Genomic DNA, 26,144 nt, shown 5'->3' on the forward strand with positions numbered 1-26,144 from the left:
TTAACTCCTTTACATGCATTTTACTTTACGTACTAACTGCAGTGGAAGTATCAGTCTGCTAATAAATGACATGTTATTTTTATGCGATAAGCTAACAGTACGTAAAGTAATTTTAATTGGCTTTATTTTGGGGGAATTTAAAGTGATCGACCTGCCCCAGTGGGGGGGTAACTGTTAACACTGTTATTGTTATGTAAGCTTTTGTAATTCATGTGGTATGACTGCAGCATGCCTTAGAGATGATCCCAAAAAACTGATCCATGAAGCTAGTTCGTGCATAAGAAGAAATTCTAAAGAAGGGTAAACCAAAAATAAGAAAAGGAGTAGGATTGTGTTAAGCGAATAAGATTAACTGCTGATCAAAATAATAGAGGTGGGAATCACCATACAGCCCACGATACGATATTATCACAATACTTAACGCACAATACGATATTATTGCAATTTTTTAAAAATATTTTGCGATATTCAGATTCTGTACATCAAGGTAAACTTTATCAATATTCATTTTATCTAATATCAAAGTCTCGCACTCAGTCTTTCTCTCATTTCAGTCAGTTTTATTGTTGACAAACTTGAACGGTTTGTATTACAGTCTAGTCCAACTTAACTGAATGCAACCATCTGGTACAATTATAGCTATTCTGAACTATGCAATTTATGAAAACTATGCAGCCCCTTCAGCAACTGAAGAATTTGAAAGTAAATTAAAACAAAATATAATTTTACATTAAATAAAAAGGTTTTAAACTTAATTAAAATAAAACATGTCTTAAATTAAAATAAGTAAACTGTCATGTTTATTGCTGCCAAAAAAAAGTTAAATACATTTGGACAGTGAAGGAATGTCAGGATTCTTGCTCAGAAAAAGGAGCTGATCAACATGCTCTGAAGTCAGAGCGTGTTCCAGTCCACAAAAACTTTTTTTGTAACAAAATATCGATTTCTGCTGTCCCTGTATCGATACATTATTAGCAAACAAAATATCACGATACTACACAGTATCGATTTTTTCCCCCACCCCTACAAAATAATCATGCTTATGAATTTTTGTGTTGTAGAGTAGCTCTCGGTGGTTGGTAATTTAAAAGTGTTTGATTGAGATCAGGCCCATGATTTTACGAGTCTGCATCTTTCCAATTTGAGGGAATAATACAAGAGAGCATGCCTCAAAAAAACAGCATTTATAAAAGCCAAAGATGTCTTCAAATAGCAACGCTGCACTGGGCTCCTACAGGGAAGCATAATTCATTTTTCCCTCCAGTGTGAACCCAACGGTAGAAACGATGTCTTCTCTAGACTTAGACTTATGTTAAATTAGATTTTAACTATGCAACAGAGGTTTCTCCTTTTGCTGTCGTGTCTTTTCAGATAAACTGTGTATGTTTAACTGCCACCTCTTTCTTTTCTTTCTTTCTTTCTTTCTTTCTTTCTTTCTTTCTTTTTTTTTTTTTTTCTTAAACCGTTCTTCCTCTGTGGTGGTGTCACTGAGTTTGGTCTCAGTTATGAGTCAGCAGCACCAGCGGCTGAGAGGAAGCTTTGCATGGAGCTCCATCACTCACAGGCTCTATTCAGCCTGATTACCAGCTTTGACGGGCTTCTCCTACTGTCTGATAGGGAGACGGGGGGAAGCTGACAAAACTGCTGCAGTTTTTTTTTTTTTTTTTTTCTTTATATAGACTTGAATGTTGAGGCAAGATTAAAGACCTGTTGTTATGAAAGCGGTTAGGATAAATGAAAGCATTTTCAACAATCAATTGCTGTGTAAACCTTCGTCTAATATTTAGGCGATTAAGCTACAGACTCCTAGTAAGGATACTGGTATTGGTTCTGGTACCAAACAGCTGATGTTGGTTTTCTTGCAGCGAGATGTTACTACTTCTAGTAGCCAGGCTTTCTTTGCATTAGCTCGCTTGACAAAACGTAAAACCCCAGTAAGAGTTAATGTGTATCACAATGCTGGTTATCACCTTTCTTTGTTAAGACCTTGATTATACTTTGCTACAGACATGGACCATTGGAGACTCGAGAGCTGAGCTATAATTCCTGTTCCATTTCTTAGAAGGTCGCAGAATAACTCAAGTTTTCTGGCTCAAGTTTCTGAGCTGCAAAGAGGAGTTCATCTTGTCAAGAACAGTCGTGTATTCATGAATTAATATTTTTTGTCTCCCTCTTGGTGAAGTCATTGATTTGTAATCTGTACATTAAAGCTTTGAAACTTTAAACTTGCTTTAAACATTAAAAGCTAGTCTTTTGCTTGCGGTCTGACTCCATCTCATAGCCTGAAGACCCAAAATTAACTACATTCTGGTCTACATCATGTTTGCAGACTGTTTGTGGATTTTGCTTGTATTAAAAGCACACTTCTTGTCATTCTGCATTTTTATTGGTCCACTATATGTATGTCACATTACAGCAAGCACCAAGGCTCCCCCGACGGGCATGCTTGCGCTGTTCTTTGACGGGTAACTGTCCTTGCATTGCGCAGTGGTGCTGTTGTCGTGTTGAAGGTGAAAGACCTTTAATAAAGTATGCACCTTGGTTTTACTATTACTTTTACTCAATATCCTACTCATAGACCAAGAACTCTTTATAATCTGTGGTCAACTATAATTCCCGGACTCTTAGTAGTACATTTACAATTGCTTTGGTCTCTGAATGATAGCAATAGTCATCATTAATGTCTGTGAAGGTTCTCAGTCATCCAGGTCATTGTAGTCAAAGGAGCTTGCAAAGAAAAGCATCTGGACTTCTTTAAGTTGCTTGAAGATGTTTCACCTCTCATCCGAGAAGCTTCTTCAGTTCTAAGGTCAAATGGTGGGGAGTCCCAGATTTAAACCTAGTGGGAGTGACCCCCCAAAGAGGGACAAAAGGACCCCCTGATGATCCTCTAATCGCCTGAGCCAAGGTGTGAAACTGGGTGTGGGTCACAATCAGCCAGGGTTTCTAATTTTGACCATAATTTACAAGGTCAAATTAGTGTTTTACTCAGTATGGCTTGAAATTGGTGTCTGAGCACATAAACTCATCAGGAAAATGTTTTCTGAGGTCACTCTACAGATGCAAGGGGTTTTCTTCCCCTAGACTTCCCTGCAGTCCTCTTTGCAGAGTCAGAGAGTTCGCCTCCTAATGCTCATTAAATAGAATGCAGTTGTAAGACAAATCTGCATCGGCTTCACTTTTCAGAGCCAGGAGCTACAGATATCTCTTCCAGCTTTTTGGGTCAGGAACCAACTGATATCGACATATCAGAGTGGCCCCACCCTAATTTTAACTGTCCATTGAGCCACGAGAAATTATTTAGATATAACTGCAGAGTTTTGTTATTCCCTGTATTTCCCCGTATCGCCCCAAAGTAAATTAGAGTGCATCATGGGGGTTAAATTTCTTAAATTAGTTCTGAACAATAGGCTTTGTGGCTTAGATATTACCTTTTTACTCTCCCCTCCAAAAAGAGGGAGTATGTAATTAGTTCCGTTTGTCTGTCTGTGTTTTTGTTAGCAGTTTAGTCTTCACAGTTTACAAGATATAATTTTCAAATTTTATGTGATGGTAGATACCAACAACAGCTCAAGCTGATTTAATTTTCATGAAAATCAGGTCAAGGTGACACCAAATTTTAAAAAAACTTAAAAACTTTATATTACCCACAATTTCACAACAATATACTAGGCCTTCGGGTACATGAGTACCTGGATTGGGTAATTATTTGGCCTTGACCTTCATTGTTAGCACCCAAGGTAAAACTTAAACCTGGATACAAAAAAATTTAAAAAAATTAAAGAAGGAAACCATATCAAGTATAATGTTTCATGAACGGGCATGGGGAGGGCTGTACAACGGACTTTATCTTTTCAATGCAACGCCCTGCAGCTGAAGCCCTTGCCCTTCGGGGGAGTTGCGCTCTTGATGTGCTTTTGTTAACTAAGAAATCATTTTCTATTAGGGCTGTACGCCTGTTAAATATTTTTGATGTGTAATTCTTTGTTTCTTGTTCTTACACCTCTGTCTTTTCTCCTCTGCCCTCAAAGGAACCATGGGAATACCACTACCCAACTGCATTTGGGAACCAATATGTTGAACATGGTCCGCCTGAGGGGAGCCTGTTCTGGGCGGTGAGAGACAAATGGTGAAAAATTAAAAGTAAAGCGACTCTCCCCTCAACGCACAGCCGATTCCTCACCCTAACCCCCCACCCCTCCTCCTTCTCCCCTCCTGAGTCGGATGGCTCCGAATGACGAGCTGCAGTAATGGAAGTCCACCCGCCGTTCAGCACCGTGGCCATGAAGCAGCTCAAAGGGTAGGGTCTGCCGTGAGCTCGCCTCACCCTACCCACCCTGCACCCCCATCCCCCATCAGCTCCACCTGAGAGCACACTCCCACTCTGAAGTGAATATTCATCATCCTGAACCCTCCCTCCTATCGCCACCTCGGCCACGGCTTTGGAAGACAAACATGACGTGCATTGCGAAGACACTGGTTGATGTCTGATATATATACCTCTGAGGTGTCGAGCGTAAAACCAGCGGAGCAATGAATGGCGGAAAGGACTGCGAGGCAGGAGATGAGAGGCAGGCCGTCCCTGTCCAGGTCCCCATTGGCTGGCAGCGCAAGACAGAGCATGGTGGAGGGGTCGTGTACATAAGGTAAGAAAATGAGATCAAAACCATCAGAGATTTCAAAGCAAACATGGCTACAGATTAAGAGAAATATATCTGTGAACCACTGCACATGCTCAGTACATTTAGACTGAAAGCTGTTTAATAAAATGTTTAAACTAATTATGGGCATGAATGTCATGATAATTTCTGGCTTTTAATGATTTCTTTAAGCTGTTCTTTGTTCTGGAATGATTGTATAGCATACATCTTTAATGACTTGATAAAACAAGTACTGGGTGCCCAAGTTTCAATTTATTTTGTATTTTCTCTAATCCACACACGGTCAAAAGTATATATAAATACAGGCTCTGTTATACTGTCTATATACTTGCATATATAGGGGATTTGGGAAGGCCATTTCAGAAACTTAGTTACATCTGAAATCCAAGTTTCATCCATCCACTTTTGATTTTTATCCACTTTGTGCAGTGCACCTTCACCACTGTCAGCAAAACAGGCCCAGAGAATGATGCTACCACCACCATGCTTGACAGTTGGTGCAGTGTTCTTGGGTTTGAAAGCCTCATCTTTACTCCAACTATAACTCAAGGCAACGATATAAGTTCAATCGTTGTCTTGCCACATAATAAACGTTAAAAAAAGAGGTCTATATTGGAGCAGGGGTTTCTTTCTTAATTGGCACCCTCTCTGGTGTTCCAGAGGTTTCCAGTTCATGTCAGGCTTGAACCTTGGTAGTTTCTGTGCTGTTTCTGAAGATCCTAGCCAATTTCCTGTGTGACAGTTTGGGTCTTTTTCCACATCTGAATAACTTGTACTTACAATTGTTTGAACTGATGATCTTCGAGTCTGCAGTTATTTAGACCTTCCTAACTTGTGTAAATCTACAATTCTCCTTCTTAGATCTTCAGTGAGTTCCTTAGACCAGCGGTCCGCAACCTTTTTTGCACCACGGCCCGGTTTATGTCTGACGACATTTTCACGGACGTTCAAGGTGTCGCGCATAAATACAACAAAATAAAGCCAGTACCATTACCAAAAAAAGAAGATTTATTCATAAAACATGGAAAAAGACTCAGGGAAACAAAGTTAATGATAAAAACAATAAAAAATGACGATACAAAACCGATAAAAACCCTGAAAACCATAAATTTCACACCCGAGCCTCATCTCTCGCGGCACGGTACCAAATGACTCACGGATGAGGCCCAGGGGTTGGGGACCGCTACAATAGACTTCCCCCACTGTTCTGAGCATTTGTAAGTCCAATAAGGGCTGTTAAACAAATCCTTTCCGTGCTGCAAAGAAATTACCAGTTTTAGTCAATTGTGATCACTAAAAAGAAAAAGCCAAGTTGAGACATCATAGAACCTTCAGCACCACTTATTAAAAGATTTTGAGCCTGTATGTATATGTTTGAGCCTGTGTGGATTATTAAAAAAATCCAAACTTGTTTTGCCCCAAATTACCATGACAGTCATGTTCTTAATGAGTGTATGTGTGGGGCTAAATGGCTGAAAGTCTAACCCCTGGCGTCCACCAATCGAGTATCAGTCTTTTTAAATCAATCTTAAATTGCATCATTTTGTTCCTATAAGAGTCAAGAAGAAATGAAAATTGTCGCCACATCTATCAGCTCATTATTACCACTAGTCTATATTAGGGCTGCACGATTAATCATTAGAAAATCGCGATCTCGATTCATACTTATGTGCGATCTCATTTCCAAATGACAATGATTTTTAAAAAAAAGAAAAAAAAAAGACGGCGATTGTACCGCATTTTGGTCCGGGACGTAATCTGCATGAAAACAAGCGCTCACTCTTCCTGCTCAACAAATGACAAGGGCGGAGCCTTATACCACGTGATACAGAAGCTGTGCCGTGTGATGCTAAAATTAGCAGGGAAAAAACAACGGAGAGCACGTCAGGGATGACGAGAAAGTGACAGGAGAAAATCTGTCCCGGTCAACCACCCAAACATCAACAACGGGAACCTTATACAGCGCTTCCCTATACCCGTCGAACTCCCGCAGGCACAAAGAAATTACGGAGGCTATCACTTATCACCTGACCAAAGATATGGCTCCCATCAACACTGTGCAGAACGAGGGATTTAGGAAAATGATCAACACCCTAGACAAACGCTACACAGTGCCGTCCCGCAACTATTTTTTTCTATTGTTGCACTACCTGCTCTATACACGCAGCGTCGAGCAATGGTGGAGACAGAATTTCAAGCAGTACAACATTTTGCAGCAACAACAAAACGTGAGACATTTGTTGTTTTTATGTTTATTTATTGTTTTTATGTTCAGTCTCAACTGTTACGAAGTTGATGTGCAGTTAATAAGTGCAATAAATATTTATACTGGAAAAGAAAATCGTGAGAGAATCGTGATCTCAATTCTAAGCCAAAAAATCGTGATTCTCATTTCATGCAAATCGTGCAGCCCTAGTCTATATCATGACTAAAAGTGTGTTCACGAACAACGGAGGTGATTGATGTCATGTATCAAAGGTAAGCGTCAGGTTTTGGTCCCAGTCATTTGAATTCAAAAAGCACCCAGCAGGCTTGTTTACTGTGCACACAGGGTAGAGTTTCTCTAACTGATCGATGAGCAGAAGCATGGCAACTCTTTGATGATGATGCTTCCTGTGTCCAGTCACAGTCACCTGATTTAGTTTCCATTTGGCATGAACTAGACACACAAATTTCTCCACTGATCAGCCCACGGACACAGGTAAGCTGCAGACAGTGAAATGACTAACAAAGCGACTGCTACTCGTCGGTCTCCTCCGATGAGTCGAATCCTTGTAGGCTGTGACTTGGTGTCCTTCCCGGCACGTGCGCTCACCAACCACAATGAACCGAAGCAGTTGGCTGGTGTCAGGTTTATTTTGGGTGTTGGAAAGAATCCTGTCTGTGACCGTGGCCTGATACTGTCACAGCACACTTGTATTTGCTGATGTTCTTTTACATTTGAAAGCATGCTTTTGCTTCAGGGATGACTCCTTTTATTATTACATGGGCCACATGCAGGCTAATTTTATCTCAAGCTGCCGCGACTAGTAAGAACATTGCATAATAACCTATATTTCTCCTTTCTTTAACCAGTGTAAAGATACAAAGGCATATTAGGCCTAGATTAAAAACAATTATCACCCAGAAACCGAATTTGTCCTGTGCATGTGTTCCATCCTTTCACAATAAAAGTCCTTGATTGCGTAGCTTCTGTACACAAAATGGCTCACAGAAGTGTACTGAAGTATTAGATACACTTTGCATAATGTGTGCCTCCAGAACTGCCATAATGCTTCATGTCATAGATTAAACAAGGCACTGGAGAATTTGATCCATATTCAGAGATGCTCTTCTGCACATCTGGGTTGTAATGAGTAGTTGTTTGAGTTACTGCTACCTTCCTGTGAGCTTGAAACAGTCTGGCCTTTCTCCTCTGACCTCTGACATCAACAAGATATTTTCTCCCAGAGAAATGCCACTCACTGGATAATTTCTGTTTTTTAGGTCATCTTCTCTAAACTCTAGTGATGGTTTCTGAAATACCCAGACCAATAACCTTGCCACATTAAGTCACTTAAATCACCTTTCCTTTACCATTATGATGCTCATGTTGTCCTGACTATGCCTAAATGTAGCAAAAAAGGGGAAGCACATTATTAAGACAACCACATTTTCACAATTTTCCTTGAGGAAAGACAAATGAAGAGAAAGTAAATGACAATAATGACTGGGATGTGCTCCTGAGCCCACATGGTGAGGACATAGAGGGGGCGACACACTGTCTTACAGACTACCTCAACTTTTGTGTGGACACGGTCGCCCCTGCTAAGACAGTACGGTGTTATCCTAATAACAAACCGTGGGTAACACAGGAAGTCAAAGCTGTCCTCAACATGAAGAAGAAGGCTTTCAGGAGCAAAGTGAAGGAGGAGATGAAAGCAGCACAGCGGGAGGTGAAACGCTGCCTGAGGGAAGCAAAGGACACCTACAGGAGGAAGGTGGAGCAGAAGTTGGAGAGGAACAATATGAGGGAGGTCTGGAATGGTGTGAAAACCATCACAGGCCACAACACCAAGAAAAGCACAGTGGGGGGGACTGTGGAGAAGGCAAACGAACTCAACAACTTCTTCAACAGGTTTGACCAGCCCACAACCCCCCCACCCTCACCCTCACCTTCACTACAGAGTCCAATCCCCACTCTCCTACCTCCCTCGCTTCCCCCCCTTCCTGACACCATGACACCCCCCTCCTCCAATCCCTCTCTCAGCAGCAAGACATCTCCCCCCCTCCCCTCCTCCCAAACATCTCCCAGTGTCACAGTGGATCAGGTCAGGAGACAACTGAGGAAGCTTCGCCCCAGAAAGGCAGCAGGCCCAGACAAGGTGTGTCCTAGGATGCTAAAGGCGTGTGCTGCTGAACTTGGGGAGCCGCTACAACGAGTCTTCAACCTCAGTCTGCGACTGGGGAGAGTGCCCGCCCTATGGAAGACATCCTGCATCGTCCTGGTCCCCAAAAAGAACCGGCCCAATGAGCTGAATGACTTCCGACCGGTGGCACTGACGTCACATCTTATGAAGACTCTAGAGCGGCTCTTCCTCAACCTCCTCCGACCACAGGTACAACATGCCCAGGACCCACTACAGTTTGCATACAAGGCGGGTGTCGGAGTGGAGGATGCCATCCTGTACCTCCTACACAGAGCCCACTCACACCTGGATGGGGCAAAAGGCACGGTCAGGATCCTGTTTCTTGACTTTTCCAGTGCCTTTAATACCATCCGGCCCTGTATGCTTCAGGAAAAACTGAACAGGATGGAGGTGGACCCCTGCCTGGTGGCTTGGATCTCCGACTACCTCACCGACAGACCACAGTACGTCAGGCTGAAGGACATCACGTCTGACACTGTGGTCAGCAGCACAGGAGCACCACAGGGAACTGTGCTGTCCCCTCTTCTCTTCACCCTGTACACCTCTGACTTCTGCTACAACTCTGAATTATGCCACATTCAGAAGTTTGCAGACGACACAGCCATCATGGGGTGTATCTGGGATGATCAGGAAGAGGAGTACAGAAGTCTGGTGAGGAACTTTGTCGCATGGAGTCACACAAACCACCTGCAACTCAACACCTCAAAGACTAAGGAACTGGTTGTGGACTTCGGGAGGTCCAGAGAAGGTCCACTGCCGGTTCAGATAGAGGGGGAGGAGGTGGAGGTGGTCAACAAGTACAAGTACCTCGGGCTGTGGGTGGACAATAAACTGGACTGGTCATGCAACACAGAGCACCTGTATAAAAAAGCCCAAAGCCGACTGTACTTCCTCAGGAGGCTGAGGTCTTTTAACATCTGCAGGAAGCTCCTGAGGATGTTTTACCAGTCGGTGGTTGCTGGAGTACTTTTCTATGCTGTGGTGTGCTGGGGGAGCAGCACAGCAAAGAAGGACTCATGCAGGCTGGAGAAACTGATCAGGAAGGCTAGCTCTGTGGTCGGCATGAAGCTGGACACTCTGGTGACAGTGGCAGAGAAAAGGACATTAAAGAAACTGATGGACATTATGGACAATGCCAGGCATCCTCTGCACACGGCCATTAACAACCAGAAGAGTCTGTTCAGTGACAGGTTGCTTCTCCCAAAGACAAGAACTAACAGACTTAAAAACTCCTTTGTCCCACACGCCATCAAACTGTTTAACTCCTCTCTGGAGGGGAGAGGGAGGGGAAACAGGAGGACAAAGGAGGGGGGAACAACTAAGCTGTAGTGCCTCTTCACCTCACTGTACAATACCTTGTGCAATACTTTTTGTAAATAGTCATCAGTGCAATAGACCTCAATACTTGAAATGTGCAATTCACTTGTATTTTTATTTTTTATTCCTATTTATTCTATTTATCCCCTTCATATATTTTATTTATATTGTCTCTGTATTTATATATATATGTGTGTGTGTGTGTGTGTGTGTGTGTGTATGTGTATGTATGTATGTATATATGTATATATATATATATATATATATATATATATATATAACTCTGTAACTTCTGTCGGTGCTGTGCTTTTTTGGAAATCGAATTTCCCAGAGGAACCCACCCGAGGGATTAATAAAGTTCTATCTAATCTAATCTAATCTAATTATTTTCTGTCTTCATGTAAAGTGCATATATATTGTTCTGGTCAGGTGTTTTAATACATGTAGATGGAGATTATTCCTCCGCGGTTGATTTCATGCTAACTACTATCCAAAAACAGTCTGAAGGAGCTGCTAACCTGCCTCAGAGAAGGGGAAAAAAAAGTTTGTGTCCATCGTGTTTCTTTTCTTCTTCCACGTTAACACTAAAGATCAGTGTTCAGGAGCTCCAGTCTAAAAATGTTGAATCTTATTTCAAACGGGTGTTTCAGCAAGCTTCCCAGAAGGAGCATTTTTGCTGTGGATCATTGCCAGCTTCAGCTTCAGCCTCACCTTGTTGTTGTTCTCTGTGTGCAGTCCCAGTGGCTCGGTGCTGTCCAGCTTGGAGCAGGTGAGGACCTACCTGCTGACAGATGGAACCTGCAAATGCGGCCTGGAGTGCCCACTCATCCTCCAAAAGGTATATTTATTTATTTATTTGTTTTCTTTTGGCTCTGATTAAAACACAGTGAGATTTTTACAGCTGCTCCAATCTGAGCTCCAGATGATTCGCTATTTAGAGATTAAGATGGAGGAGCCAATCTGCGACGGAAATTAAAATTCTGTTGTCCACAAATTACGGCTAAACAAGGACCCCTAAATTTAAACTGGTGTGTGGTGTTTGTTTGTACAGGCTCCTTTCAGAGCTCTAATCATCAGGCAACTTGAGTGTACAGTGATAACTGCTGTTTCCTTTATTTACAGTAGAGATTTAATGTAACACCATCACAGTTTTCAGTTATTGTTATGCAGAAAGGAAAAACACAAACTGTATAAGCAAAAATTACATTTATTTATACAAACTGTCAGTTTTATCCTATTAAACAAAATCACAAGTTAAATCTCATCTTTGGCATTTTTTGGGCTGTTATTTTACAGTGCAGTATAAACACAGAATGGACAGGAAAGCAGGAGGCATATATAGCACTGCTACATATGCCTCTTTTCCACTAGTACCTTCTCCACTCGATTCTACTCGGTTTCAGTCGTTTTCCATTACAATTCAGTGCTTTGGGCTGTTAAAGCAACACTGCCAAAAGACCCGTCATGTCATTTGTATATGCAACAAAAACAACACAAAAATGTAGGATGTGGTAGGTATAAAGGTGATGGTGTGCCTGCTGCTAAACCGAAAGTAAGCATCTTCACTTCGTCACTGGACCACGGTGTCGGTGTTTGTGCAGCCATTGGCAATAAGTGAGGTGGTTGGCAACCAGTTTTTAGGCCACTCCCTAGAGTGGACACTCCCCACACTCTTATTTTGAAAGTTCACTTGCTGCTAAACCATTAGCATCCAGTCTTTCCAGTTTTCCTTACCGATAATGCCAATTAGGCGGTTGTTTTGGTGGTCCCCTATACTGGGCTCAAAATGGAAGAGTTGGGAGTCTACGGGATGAGAAACTCCAAAAACTACTTTGTTATGTATGGTCACAAAGTTTCTACTTTAGAGTCTTCTAGTTTCCTTTCAGGACCACTGCCTCTATTGTCTGCTCTGACAGCTTTGAATGGTGGTTCTGAAGTTTTATTCTTCAAAGTGTGCAGAGACTCAAATCAGTGTGGCTTAGAGTGAATTGCAGGAGTGAAATTATAAAAGAGTATACAGGAAAAGCTCTCCTGTAGCATAATCCTCTCCTATTTCATACTTAGGATGTATGAAATGAACCCAAGCTGACCCACTGATCTCTGTAGGACCAAACTACAAATGTTGGGGTTATGTGAGGCGTCACATTACACGGGGTAATCTGACCGATTATCCTTCCTGATGCTAAATTTGTCCCCAACACTCCACGCCATTATCAGAATGATTTTGTAGCTGCACGTCTTCCCTTATGAGTGCCCCCTCCCTGCTGTCTTCTTAGTATCTGAAAATGAAGATGCAAATATTTTTTAAGACTCATTTTCTGGTCTTAAACATTAGTTCACTTTTACATCTTAACCGTCTTAAGATGTGGGATATCACATATCTCATATCATGAGGTGCTTGGGAGAGCCGCTGCCTCCATGTTTATCTGCGATTTAGTCTATGTACATCACTGCCTGTGCTGTTAAGACAGCCCCAAGAGATGATGAGCGTGAGGAAAATATAGTGTGCTGCCAGACCTGGATGTGATTTACATAATATTCAGGGGTGGTCACGTGGCTCGGGGAAGCAGCTTCCTGGCCTCAAAACTGATCCTCACCATCCTTATTCTGGGCCCACAGCATGCTTTCTTTTCTTTCTTTTTTTTCTTTTCCTTTTTTTGTGGGGAGCTCTGATTAGTTGCAAAGCGTGATAATAAGCTTACTGTTATCTGTGAATCCATGATCACAGGAGATCCCAGTTTTCTCTTGAAAGAATTGCAGTTGCTCTAGAAGCCCACGGGTGACTGGATGGATGGGTGGATATCTATGTTTCTGTGTGCACTGATCTAAGAGGACTGTTTAAGCAGGGTTTTTCATGCGTACTGATTTTGCACAGGTATGTCAAGGAAAAATACTATTTGATATTCACAGGAATTTCTTGGACGATTCCTTGAAGATCCTTCCCCAGCCACTCTCGGATGACTGGGCATTGTTGTGGCATGCTGGCTTTACCTGAGGCCTGCACTCTGAAGCAGGATTTGGGCGCAGTGAGGAAATTTCAGTGTTAGGAAGATGAAGGTTTACTTCTCATAACTATAGTAACCTATGCTGGAGAATTAAGCTGCTCCTTAGCAAGCTTTGTTTAAGATTTGACATTAACGGGTATGAAATCAGCTTGCACTCACCAGTAATTTCTCTGGAAAATGGTGTCATCATTCCTAAAAGATCCCTCTGGGCAAACAAGGGCAGTTGTTGACCTTTTATTAGCGTTGCGAATAGCCTCAAACACCAGTGTTTGTCGTTCACATTAAAAAAAAAAAAGTTTCGAAATATTAACCTTTAGTGTAATGAAAACAACTCTGTTTCGTGCTACAATCAGACTGAGGAAAACAGTGATTGCAGACCTGCAGTATTAATAAAATTATAGCAGCCATAGGTGTTCTACACCCTTTCTTTTATATAGTGATACAATCGGAATACAACCAGTTACATTTAGTCCCCTACTGCAAAGAGTTGCGTTGCAGGAAGTAGTTGTCAGTCTGCACTCGTTTTTACAGACTGACTCAGATTGATTATAGTATTTAGACTTCTGCCGGAAATGTACGTCCTAACTTACAACATAACTGAAAATCCTATGCTGTAACCTGAGTTGCACCTCCCAAGAAATGTGTTGGATTGAAGCAGCCAACAACTATTGTGAGCAACCTGTTCTGCACCGTTAGCTCCTCCTGTGCATTTCCAGCTACAGTTTTTTATTTATCAATGAGACAAACAATCATCACCTCAGTTTAAAGAATAATAATCAATGTAAATATGGAGTTCCTACTGGGAGATTGCTGAAACTACTGAAATGGACATTAGAATTTTATGAAGAAGTTAAAAAGCAAAAAAAAAAAGAAAAGAAAACCTGGCTCTGCAAAGACTCCCTGCAGAAGTGAAACTCAGGCATATGTTGGCAATCGGACTGTGTTTATAAATTATTTGGCAGTTGTTTGCAAACCTTCACCAATCTGAGGGTGATTGCAGTCAATCTGAGTTGGACTGTGATTGTTTGAAGACAGGTTGCCTGTATAGTGATCTTGAGATTGAAAGTGTTGCCCAGAGGTTGCATGCTCAACTCCTGGATGACAAGTTAGCTCTTTTACTAGTCATGAGAAGACTGCTTGCTCTGATGTGACTGGAACCTTAATGATAGAGATCCCAGTTGATCTCTGCTGTCAGGTTTTTTTTTTTCCTGGATACAAATAGGCTAAACTTTAGTATTACAGCAGCACCTTTTTAGTCGTACTGACCAAAGCACTTAAAGCTCTCTCACATTCACACGGTGCTTTTAATGCGCTTCACTCTCACTCGCAGTCTGCTGAGCTGTCTGCAGCAGCTGTGCTGGTTTCAGTCTGCTTTATGTCGTTTTATATCAGTTTTATCTTCCTTTGTAAAACCAGTTGTTGTGCTGCCAGTGCACTTCACTTTTTTTCTCATTGGGGAGGTGCTCAACCTTTGTGTGACCGCTTGACCCGATTGATAATGTGTTGATAAATAAAGACAGATATGAAAAAGGCATCCTGGGTATGGTGAATTTGATTAACAGTGTATATGATATACAGTGGGGCAAAAAAGTATTTAGTCAGCCACCGATTGTGCAAGTTCCCCCACCTAAAATGATGACAGAGGTCAGTAATTTGCACCAGAGGTACACTTCAACTGTGAGAGACAGAATGTGAAAAAAAAATCCATGAATCCACATGGTAGGATTTGTAAAGAATTTATTCGTAAATCAGGGTGGAAAATAAGTATTTGGTCAATAACAAAAATACAACTCAATACTTTGTAACATAACCTTTGTTGGCAATAACAGAGGTCAAACGTTTACTATAGGTCTTTACCAGGTTTGCACACACAGTAGCTGGTATTTTGGCCCATTCCTCCATGCAGATCTTCTCGAGAGCAGTGATGTTTTGGGGCTGTCGCCGAGCAACACGGACTTTCAACTCCCGCCACAGATTTTCTATGGGGTTGAGGTCTGGAGACTGGCTAGGCCACTCCAGGACTTTCAAATGCTTCTTACGGAGCCACTCCTTTGTTGCCCGGGCGGTGTGTTTTGGATCATTGTCATGTTGGAAGACCCAGCCTCGTTTCATCGTCAAAGTTCTCACTGGTGGAAGGAGGTTTTGGCTCAAAATCTCACGATACATGGCCCCATTCATTCTGTCCTTAACACGGATCAGTGGTCCTGTCCCCTTGGCAGGAAAACAGCCCCATAGCATGATGTTTCCACCCCCATGCTTCACAGTAGGTATGGTGTTCTTGGGATGCAACTCAGTATTCTTCTTCCTCCAAACACGACGAGTTGAGTTTATACCAAAAAGTTCTACTTTGGTTTCATCTGACCACATGACATTCTCCCAATCCTCTGCTGTATCATCCATGTGCTCTCTGGCAAACTTCAGACGGGCCTGGACATGCACTGGCTTCAGCAGCGGAACACGTCTGGCACTGCGGGATTTGATTCCCTGCCGTTGTAGTGTGTTACTGATGGTGACCTTTGTTACTTTGGTCCCAGCTCTCTGCAGGTCATTCACCAGGTCCCCCCGTGTGGTTCTGGGATCTTTGCTCACCGTTCTCATGATCATTTTGACCCCACGGGATGAGATCTTGCGTGGAGCCCCAGATCGAGGGAGATTATCAGTGGTCTTGTATGTCTTCCATTTTCTGATGATTGCTCCCACAGTTGATTTTTTCACACCAAGCTGCTTGCCTATTGTAGATTCACTCTTCCCAGTCTGGTGCAGGTCTACAATACTTTTCCTGGTGTCCTTCGAAAGCTCTTTGGTCTTGGCCATGGCGGAGTTTGGAGTCTGACTGTTTGAGGCTGTGGACAGGTGTCTTTTATACAGATGATGAGTTCAAACAGGTGCCATTCATACAGGTAACGAGTGGGGGACAGAAAAGCTTCTTACAGAAGACGTTACAGGTCTGTGAGAGCCAGAGATTTTCCTTGTTTGAGGTGACCAAATACTTATTCGTAAATCAGGGTGGAAAATAAATTCTTTACAAATCCTACCATGTGAATTCATGGAATTTTTTTTCACATTCTGTCTCTCACAGTTGAAGTGTACCTCTGGTGCAAATTACTGACCTCTGTCATCATTTTAAGTGGGGGAACTTGCACAATCGGTGGCTGACTAAATACTTTTTTGCCCCACTGTATATGTATATATGACAGAAAATGGGGAATAAAACCAATAAAATGGCTAACAATAAAGGCCATTGCATGAGAGCACAGAAACATGGTGCAAAACGTAAATTAATTAAGCAAAAAGATTGTGAGTAAACTTAAACTACTTAGAACTGAAGAAGCTTCTCGGATGAGAGGTGAAACATCTTCAAGCAACTTAAAGAAGTCCAGACGCTTTTCTTTGCAAGCTCCTTTGATGATTGTGAGTAAACAAGCAAAACAATGACCAAGTCAGTTCAGTGACTTCTATCCACTTTTATTTATCTCCTCAGGTGTTCAACTTCGACCCCGGGGCAGCTGTCAAACAGAGGACAGCGGAGGATGTGAAAGCAGACGAAGATGTCACCAAACTCTGCATTCACAAGAGGAAGCTGCTGGCTGTGGCCACACTGCACAAGAGCATGGAGACGCACCCGCCTCTGGCACTGACCAGTTCAGGAGGAGGTACGAGTATACGTTACAGCTCTGAAACCATTTGTCAGGACACTTGGAAGTTAGCTCCAATAAATCCAAATGAAAGAGGACAGTGTTGATGTAATTTACGTCCTAGTTTTGGAAAATATCAGTGAGTTTGGTAAGTAATTTATCCATTGTAGAAGTTCAAAATTCTAGCTGAACTTATACACAATAAGCAAATGAAATATTTGGAGGTTTTCAGGCCTTTCACGTTGCCTCTGTGATATTCTGTCAAATCCACTCACTTTTATTTGAACTCGAAAATAAAGACAATCATAAATACTTAAAATTACCGTCTATTCATATATAAATCATACTTTAAGATGTATAAAACAGAGAAAAAGAAGAGAGAGGGAGATGCAGAGAGAAATTTATTGACACAAACTTGGAAGTAATAGATATAGAGTAATATGAAAATAATCAAGAAATCACCTATCTGTTTTGTGTCTGCTAATGGTCAATCCACCTTTACAGTTGTACTACTGAAAGTCAGTTATATGTAAGATTAAAAAGGTGTGTGTTTAAGAGCTTTTTAGATTATTCTCAGTTTGTATTATTAGGGAGTCCAGCATAGCGAGCACCACAATAATCTGGTTCATTTGAAGTGAATGCACAAGTGTTTCATAATCACGTTGAGTTAGGAATTAAGAGATAAGATAAGATAAGATAAAACTTTATTAATCCCTCGGGTGGGTTCCTCTGGGAAATTCGGTTTCCAAAAGCACAGCACCGACAGAAGTTACAGTTACAGAATATTATATATATATATATATATATATATATATATATATATATATATATATATATATATATATATATATATATATATATATAGGTGGTGGTGGAGTGGTGGTGGAGAATGACCGAGCTAAGATCCTGTGGGACTTCCAGATACAGACGGACAAAATGGTGGTGGCTAACCAACCACACATAGTGGTGGTAGACAAACAGAAGAAGACGGCCGTAGTGATCGATGTAGCGGTTCCGAATGACAGCAATATCAGGAAGAAGGAACACGAGAAGCTGGAGAAATACCAAGGGCTCAGAGAAGAGCTCGAGAGGATGTGGAGGGTGAAGGTAACGGTGGTCCCCGTGGTAATCGGAGCACTAGGTGCGGTGACTCCCAAGCTAGGCGAGTGGCTCCAGCAGATCCCGGGAACAACATCGGAGATCTCTGTCCAGAAGAGCGCAGTCCTGGGAACAGCTAAGATACTGCGCAGGACCCTCAAGCTCCCAGGCCTCTGGTAGAGGACCCGAGCTTGAAGGATAAACCGCCCGCAGGGGCGTGCTGGGTGTTTATATATATATATACATACATATACACACACACACACACACACACACACACACACACACACACACACACACACAAAGACATATATAAATAAAATATACGAAGGGGATAAATAGAATAAATAGGAATAAAAATAAAAATACAAGTGAATTGCACATTTCAAGTATGGAGTCTATTGCACCGTTGACTATTAACAAAAGTATTGCACAAAGGTATTGCACAGTGAGGTGAAGAGGCACTACAGCTTAGTTGTTCCCCCCTCCTTTGTCCTCTTGTTTCCCCTCCCTCTCCCCTCCAGAGAGGAGTTAAACAGTTTGATGGCGTGTGGGACAAAGGAGTTTTTAAGTCTGTTAGTTCTTGTCTTTGGGAGAAGCAACCTGTCACTGAACAGACTCTTCTGGTTGTTAATGGCCGTGTGCAGAGGATGCCCAGCATTTTTCCTTATTTTCCAGCAGTTTTTTTAGTGTCCTTTTCTCTGCCACTGTCACCAGAGTGTCCAGCTTCATGCCGACCACAGAGCTAGCCTTCCTGACCAGTTTCTCCAGCCTGCATGAGTCCTTCTTTGCTGTGCTGCTCCCCCAGCACACCACAGCATAGATAAGTACTCCAGCAACCACTGACTGGTAAAACATCCTCAGGAGCTTCCTGCAGATGTTAAAAGACCTCAGCCTCCTGAGGAAGTACAGTCGGCTTTGGGCTTTTTTATACAGGTGCTCTGTGTTGCATGACCAGTCCAGTTTATTGTCCACCCACAGCCCGAGGTACTTGTACTTGTTGACCACCTCCACCTCCTCCCCCTCTATCTGAACCGGCAGTGGACCTTCTCTGGACCTACCGAAGTCCACAACCAGTTCCTTAGTCTTTGAGGTGTTGAGTTGCAGGTGGTTTGTGTGACTCCATGCGAGAAAGTTCCTCACCAGACTTCTGTACTCCTCTTCCTGATCATCCCAGATACACCCCATGATGGCCGTGTCATCTGCAAACTTCTGAATGTGGCATAATTCAGAGTTGTAGCAGAAGTCAGAGGTGTACAGGGTGAAGAGAAGAGGGAACAGCACAGTTCCCTGTGGTGCTCCTGTGCTGCTGACCACAGTGTCAGACGTGATGTCCTTCAGCCTGACGTACTGTGGTCTGTCGGTGAGGTAGTCGGAGATCCAAGCCACCAGGCAGGGGTCCACCTCCATCCTGTTCAGTTTTTCCTGAAGCATACAGGGCCGGATGGTATTAAAGGCACTGGAAAAGTCAAGAAACAGGATCCTGACCGTGCCTTTTCCCCCATGCAGGTGTGAGTGGGCTCTGTGTAGGAGGTACAGGATGGCATCCTCCACTCCGACATCTGCCTTGTATGCAAACTGTAGTGGGTCCTGGGCATGTTGTACCTGTGGTCGGAGGAGGTTGAGGAAGAGCCACTCTAGAGTCTCCATAAGATGTGACGTCAGTGCCACCGGTCGGAAGTCATTCAGCTCATTGGGCCGGTTCCTTTTGGGGACCGGGACGATGCAGGATGTCTTCCATAGGGCGGGCACTCTCCCCAGTCGCAGACTGAGATTGAAGACTCGTTGTAGCGGCTCCCCAAGTTCAGCAGCACATACCTTTAGCATCCTAGGACACACCTTGTCTGGGCCTGCTGCCTTTCTGGGGCGAAGCTTCCTCAGTTGTCTCCTGACCTGATCCACTGTGACACTGGGAGATGTTTGGGAGGAGGGGGGGGGGGGGAGATGTCTTGCTGCTGAGAGAGGGATTGGAGGAGGGGGGTGTCATAGTGTCAGGAAGGGGGGAAAGCGAGGGAGGTAGGAGAGTGGGGAGAGGACTCTGTAGTAAAGGTGAGGGTGAGGGTGGGGGGGTTGTGGGCTGGTCAAATCTGTTGAAGAAGTTGTTGAGTTCGTTTGCCTTCTCCACAGACACACACTGTGCTTTTCTTGGTGTTGTGGCCTGTGATGGTTTTCACACCATTCCAGACCTCCCTCATATTGTTCCTCTCCAACTTCTGCTCCACCTTCCTCCTGTAGGTGTCCTTTGCTTCCCTCAGGCAGCGTTTCACCTCCTGCTGTGCTGCTTTCATCTCCACCTTCACTTTGCTCCTGAAAGCCTTCTTCTTCATGTTGAGGACAGCTTTGACTTCCTGTGTTACCCACGGAAGTATTATTAGGATAACACCATGCCGTCTTAGCAGGGGCGACTGTGTCCACACAAAAGTTGAGGTAGTCTGTAAGACAGTGTGTCGCCCCCTCTATGTCCTCACCATGTGGGCTCAGAAGCACATCCCAGTCTGTGGTGTCATAGCGGTCTCTCAGAGCATCCTCCTTTTCTGGGGTCCATCTCCGGATGGAGCGCGTTGTGACCGGCTGCCTTTGGACGAGGGGTGTGTATTGTGGCTGTAGGTAAACCAGGTTGTGGTCTGACTTCCCTAGTGGGGGGAGGGGGGTGGCTCTGTATGCATTGCTCACATTAGCATACAGTAGGTCAATTGTCCTGTTGCTCCTTGTGGGACAATTCACAAACTGGTGAAAAGCAGCCAGAGTAGAGTCCAGTGTGGCATGATTAAAGTCTCCAGATATAATAATGAAAGCCTCTGGGTTTTGTGTCTGAAGTCTTGCTTTGACTGTGTATTTTCTCACAGGCAGCTGCTGCGTCGGCCCTCGGAGGGATGTAAACACACACACAGATCACATGACTGAACTCCTGAGGTAGATAATATGGCCGCAAGCTAACAGCTAGCAGCTTCAGGTCCGGGCGGCATACCGAAACTTTAACGGAGACGTGTCCAGGGTTACAGTATCTGTTGTTAACGTAGACAATGAGTCCCCCACCTCTGCTTTTTCCGCTGGCCTGCGTGTCCCTATCGGCTCTCACGGATTTGAAACCGCATAGGTCTACGTTAGCCTGTGGCGTTAGCTCGGTTAGCCACGTCTCCGTGAAGATAAACAAGCTACACTCACGGTAAGCTACACTCTGTAACGAGTTCACGTTGCCCATTATCACTGTCGGGATTGATGGTTTGAATCGCCTCCGGTGATCCGCTCTCCTCGCTCCAGCTTTGCAGCCTCTGTAGCTCCTCTTTATCTCAGCCGGGATGTTGTGTCGCATGCCGATCTGTCCCTTTGTTCTTAGTGCCAGCAGCTCCGCTCTCGAATAGATGAAGGAGCTGGTTCCAGAAGTTTTAAAAAGTGCATTAATTCAATTCAATTCAATTCAATTTTATTTATATAGCGCCAAATCACAACAAAAATCGCCTCAAGGCGCTTCATAGATACAGAGAAAAACCCAACAATCATATGACCCCCTATGAGCAAGCACTTTGGCGACAGTGGGAAGGAAAAACTCCCTTTTAACAGGAAGAAACCTCCGGCAGAACCAGGCTCAGGGAGGGGCGGTCATCTGCTGCGACCGGTTGGGGTGAGAGAAGGAAGACAGGATACAAGACATGCTGTGGAAGAGAGACAGAGGTTAATAACAAGTATGATTCAATGCAGAGAGGTCTGTTAATACATAGTGAGTGAGAAAGGTGACTGGAAAGGAAAAACTCAATGCATCATGGGAATCCCCCGGCAGCCTACGTCTATCCGGTTGTTCAGTGATGACGCGACGAATCTTACTTCCGGGTCTAAAGTAGTCTGCGTTTAATATGGCTTTTGTGTTGTTAACATGTTTAATGTTATGTATTTTCTTCTATTTGATCTCAAAAAGCTCCTAAAACAGTCAGTGATCACTGTTGACCTCCCTCGGCTTTTATTACCGCTAATCATTTATTTAAGCTCAGTTTTTAAAACCTTAGGATGTAACTACAGCCCAGCCCATGCAGCAGTATATGAATGACTAACCTCGTATTGTGGATGGATTATCTCAGTTGTTCTCCTGGCTGAAGTTTGGTCCTTTTACAGCATCCTGCCATGCGATTACATTTGTTCCTGACCACCGAGAACACTCACGTTAACTTTTATCGAGTGGAAAAAAAGTTAGCTTGTTTATATTATGCTAACATAGCTGTGTCGCTAGCGGTCACGTAGCACATCATTATATACCAGCTAGCCCAACTTCAGTAACCCTACAAACATCACTGCTGTTTAGTTTTCTGTCTTCATTTATGCTGGAAGTGATAACAGAGCTGTATGTTTTAATTTGTTTCCAAAACCCCGCAGTCAGGACATGCTAGCGAGCTAACTTCCTGTTAACTTCTAACTCCGTTAAATGTCAGAAATTCCGTTTTCATGGATGCCTGGATGTTAAACTCAATTGTTACACCTGGTAGAGCAGAACGCTGATCATTTTATTAAAGATGAAAGACTTTAGACAGTTTTTCAACTCTCAGTAATGCCATAGTGATCGTTTGATATATGGACCTGCAGCGGAGTTTAGACCCAGACACGGCTAGTGACGTCAGACTGAACAACCGGATTGCAGCATAACTAAGGGAGGAGCATTATCCATCTTGTATCACTATATCTAAGAGGTATAAGTAGAGTAACTAGAGGAAGGTGAAATAAAGTTTTAAAGCCTAGTCTAAAAAAAGTTAAAGTTAAGAAAAAGGTGCGGTGTTGCAGAGCTACTTGGAAAGGCTGCCATCACTCCAGCGCCATCTTGTATATGTTGTATATAATTGTCTTATTCTAGCGATATTTCCAAGAAGGAAGAAGGCTCTCTTGGTAAATAACTTGCCAGCCTATTAAAGTCCTACATTTTGAGTTAAACTACACATGGAGGTGAATAATAGTTACTTTCTTCTTCTGACTAATGTTTTCTCCAAGCTGTTGGTCCTGGTTTAACTCAGACTTTCCTTTTCTTTCTTTTTTTTTCTCTTTAAGGTACATCATCTGTGGTTGCTGTGCATTCCACAACTCAACGAGCAATAAGGACTAAACCCCACGATGGCGTGCCCAACTCTGTTGGCCCTGACTGTAAGAACCCTTTCAAGGTGATGATGGCAGGCGGACAGCAGCAGCAGAGGCTGTATCCACCCCAGGAGTTGGGTGGAGCCCAGCAGCCAGAGCATTACCCTGGGTACCCCAGGCTGCAGAGGCTGGGCAGCGGGGAGCCAGGCCCTAAATCCCCTTACCGGTCCGGGTATGGAGGCATGTTGAGCCCACCTCCATCTGGTGCTAAGCTTTATGGAGATGGCTCGCAGTCTCCCAGTACAGAAACTCTGGGCAGCCCTGAGGGCTTTACAAGGACCAATCCTTGTGGGTTTCCAGGAGGCGGTAGCCCTGGCTCAGCCTCTATCCACGGAAACACTAGGACACCTCTTTCCCCGCCTAGTGTGATGCTTCACGGCTCCCCAGCGGGCCAGCCATCGTGTGCCATGACAGGAAGGACTAGCACGCCCCTCTCCCCAACGGCCACTGCCAAAAGCCCTGTCATTAACATGAACATGCCGCGGGGGAACTTCCCCCCTGGTATGGATATGCCCCGTGCAACATTTCACCATAAAACACAGCCCCCTGTGCACCCTGTACCGCCCCCTCCATCCATACCGCCATCCTGTGCCCTCCAGAAAAGGCAGTTAACGTCTGAAAAGGACCCCTTAGGCATCCTGGACCCCATCCCTAACAAGCCAGTCAGCCAGACTCCCACCAATGCCCCAACACCCTCCAACTTCCAGCCTAACATCCACTCTCAGGTACCAGTGATGAATGTAAACATACCCCCTCCCGCCATTGTTCCCTTGCCAAGCAACTTACCGTTACCCACAGTGAAGCCTGGGCCTGTGGGTCATGGTGGCCATGTTCAAAGGACTCAGCAGGGTGGTCCGGCTTCCTCCATGTCTCCCTCCCCCGTTACCTCACCTGTCCACATGGCTGGGCCTGCGCTTGGGAGAATAGAGGCCTCCCCTCATCGCTCGCGTTCATCCTCCACCTCCTCTGACCACGGTAACTTTGCGATGCCCTCGGGACATCAGGCCCCGTGTGGCACCATAAAGGTTCCTCCTCGTTCCCCTCGATCAGCTATGGGGTCTCCCAGGCCCGCCATGCCCTCCAGCCCCTCCACTAACAAAACCGATGCACTCCATCAGTACAAAGACTCCCAGCTGCTGCCCGGTATGGCAAATTCAATTGGCGCCCAGCAGCACGGCAATCCCATGTACTCTCCAACCTCTTCCTCCTCCTCGTCATCTTCTCTGGCCACGCCCAGTGCTTCCCAGAAGGGTCACCCGGGACTCCTGGGGATGCCCCTCAACCAGATCCTCAACCAACAGAATGCCGCTTCCTTCCCCGCCAGCAGCCTCCTGTCAGCCGCAGCCAAAGCACAGCTAGCAAATCAAAACAAACTCAGCGCTGCTGGCAACAGCACTACTGGCATGGCTGCTGGTGGTGTTGGTATGTCAGGCATGGGGGCAGGTGGCGGAGGTAATGGAGGGGGTGGAGGGCATCCTGGCCCCGTGAGTGGCCCTCGAGGCATGGAAGGACACAGCACTTTAAATCCCATGCTCCCGCCAAACTCCACCATGCTGCTCAACACTCCTGAGGGCCAGAGCGGCCGGGCAGCTCTCAGAGACAAGCTCATGGCCCAGCAGAGGGATCCCATGCGCAAACGAAAGCAATCATCCGGGAGCGGTGCCGTAAACCATGACAACAACATGGTGTATAGCATGCTCAGCAAGCCAGGCATAGGAGGACACCACATGCCGGGCCCCAGTGCCACTGAGCAGCTACGAAAAGTGGGACGACTCGGAAACCTTCACCCGAACACCTCCATGGCCCAGCTTCTTCAGTCCATGAGCAGCCACAGTTCTCACAACCTGGCAGGCAGTGGTCATCGTCCAGGTCTAAATCCCGGACCGGCATCCGGCGCTTCAGGAGTCGCACCGCTACACTACAACGACAATACCGGCATGGTCCCCGGTGGCACTCAGCAGAACCTCCTTGTCCAGCAGAGGCTGCGGGGTCCAGGGGAAACCCTGCAGCACTGCCAGAACATGGACACCTCTGGGGGCCACCTGGGCCCACGTCCAGGCCAGTTCCCAGACATGATGGCTCAGATGCAGGCATCCTCCATGAGTAACTGTGGGCCTATGGGGCCAGGCGGCACACTGGTGGGACCTGACGGCATAGCGCTGGGGCGCCCAAACACTAACCCCCCACCACTATCGCATCCTGGCCCCCACCCCTCACAGCTTCATAGCATGGGACGGACTAACATGGTGATTCCACATGGAGGTGGTGATGGAAGCTGTACCCAGAGCGTCTCCGAGACAGGTGAGATGAGATTAAACCTACTTCTAGCTATATGACAGGTAGAAACAGGAGGAAGGTATGGAAAATGCTGAACATCAATAATCTTAATGTTTATTCAGGATTCATTACAACCTGTCACATTGTTCAAAACCTCCATCTAGGTAACACCATCTCTATCAAGGTATGATTTTATGCAATCTCAAACTATAAGGGAAGACGTTACTAGAGTGTCATTTACTGCCATGTATGTTGAATACTCTGGTGCTACGAAAGAAGTGAAATCTTTATCATTCAGAAGGGATGCATTTAATCTCCCATCGTGGCCTGTGTTCCAGAGAAGTACTAGTGGGGAATGGTCTAACAATGTGATTGGGATTAGGGCTGGGCAATATGAGGAAAATCTAATTTGATATTTCTTGGCTACATCACGATACACAATATATATCACGATATGGTTAAATAACCTCCAAAAAACAAATGTTATTTTAAACCACATAGTGCCTAAAATTGCACTGGTATACTCATTCAAATCAGCCATTCAATGTTTTTTTTTTTTTTTTTAAATTATCCGTTCGCAGCATGTGGGAGGGAGAAAAAAACCTTATAGTGAATTACATGCAGACA

At 44.4% G+C, this 26,144-nt stretch overlaps 1 protein-coding gene across 1 annotated transcript in view; it reads left to right on the plus strand.

Moving 5' to 3' along the window:
* The window catches only part of mbd5 (methyl-CpG binding domain protein 5), a 52,844-nt gene that overhangs the window by 13,047 nt on the left and 13,653 nt on the right, over window positions 1-26,144 (plus strand). The window contains exons 2-5 of the mRNA XM_085348192.1: window positions 4,032-4,646; window positions 11,123-11,225; window positions 16,874-17,045; window positions 23,154-25,541. Coding sequence (XP_085204318.1) covers window positions 4,534-4,646; window positions 11,123-11,225; window positions 16,874-17,045; window positions 23,154-25,541 — 2,776 coding nt within the window. The 5' untranslated portion in view covers window positions 4,032-4,533. The remainder of the gene's footprint in view (window positions 1-4,031; window positions 4,647-11,122; window positions 11,226-16,873; window positions 17,046-23,153; window positions 25,542-26,144) is intronic.

This window comes from Diplotaxodon limnothrissa, linkage group LG23 (assembly GCF_057381915.1).
Source record: "Diplotaxodon limnothrissa isolate DT_005_m linkage group LG23, D_limnothrissa_male_GT1.1, whole genome shotgun sequence".
In the NCBI taxonomy this organism is placed as follows: Eukaryota; Metazoa; Chordata; class Actinopteri; order Cichliformes; family Cichlidae; genus Diplotaxodon; species Diplotaxodon limnothrissa.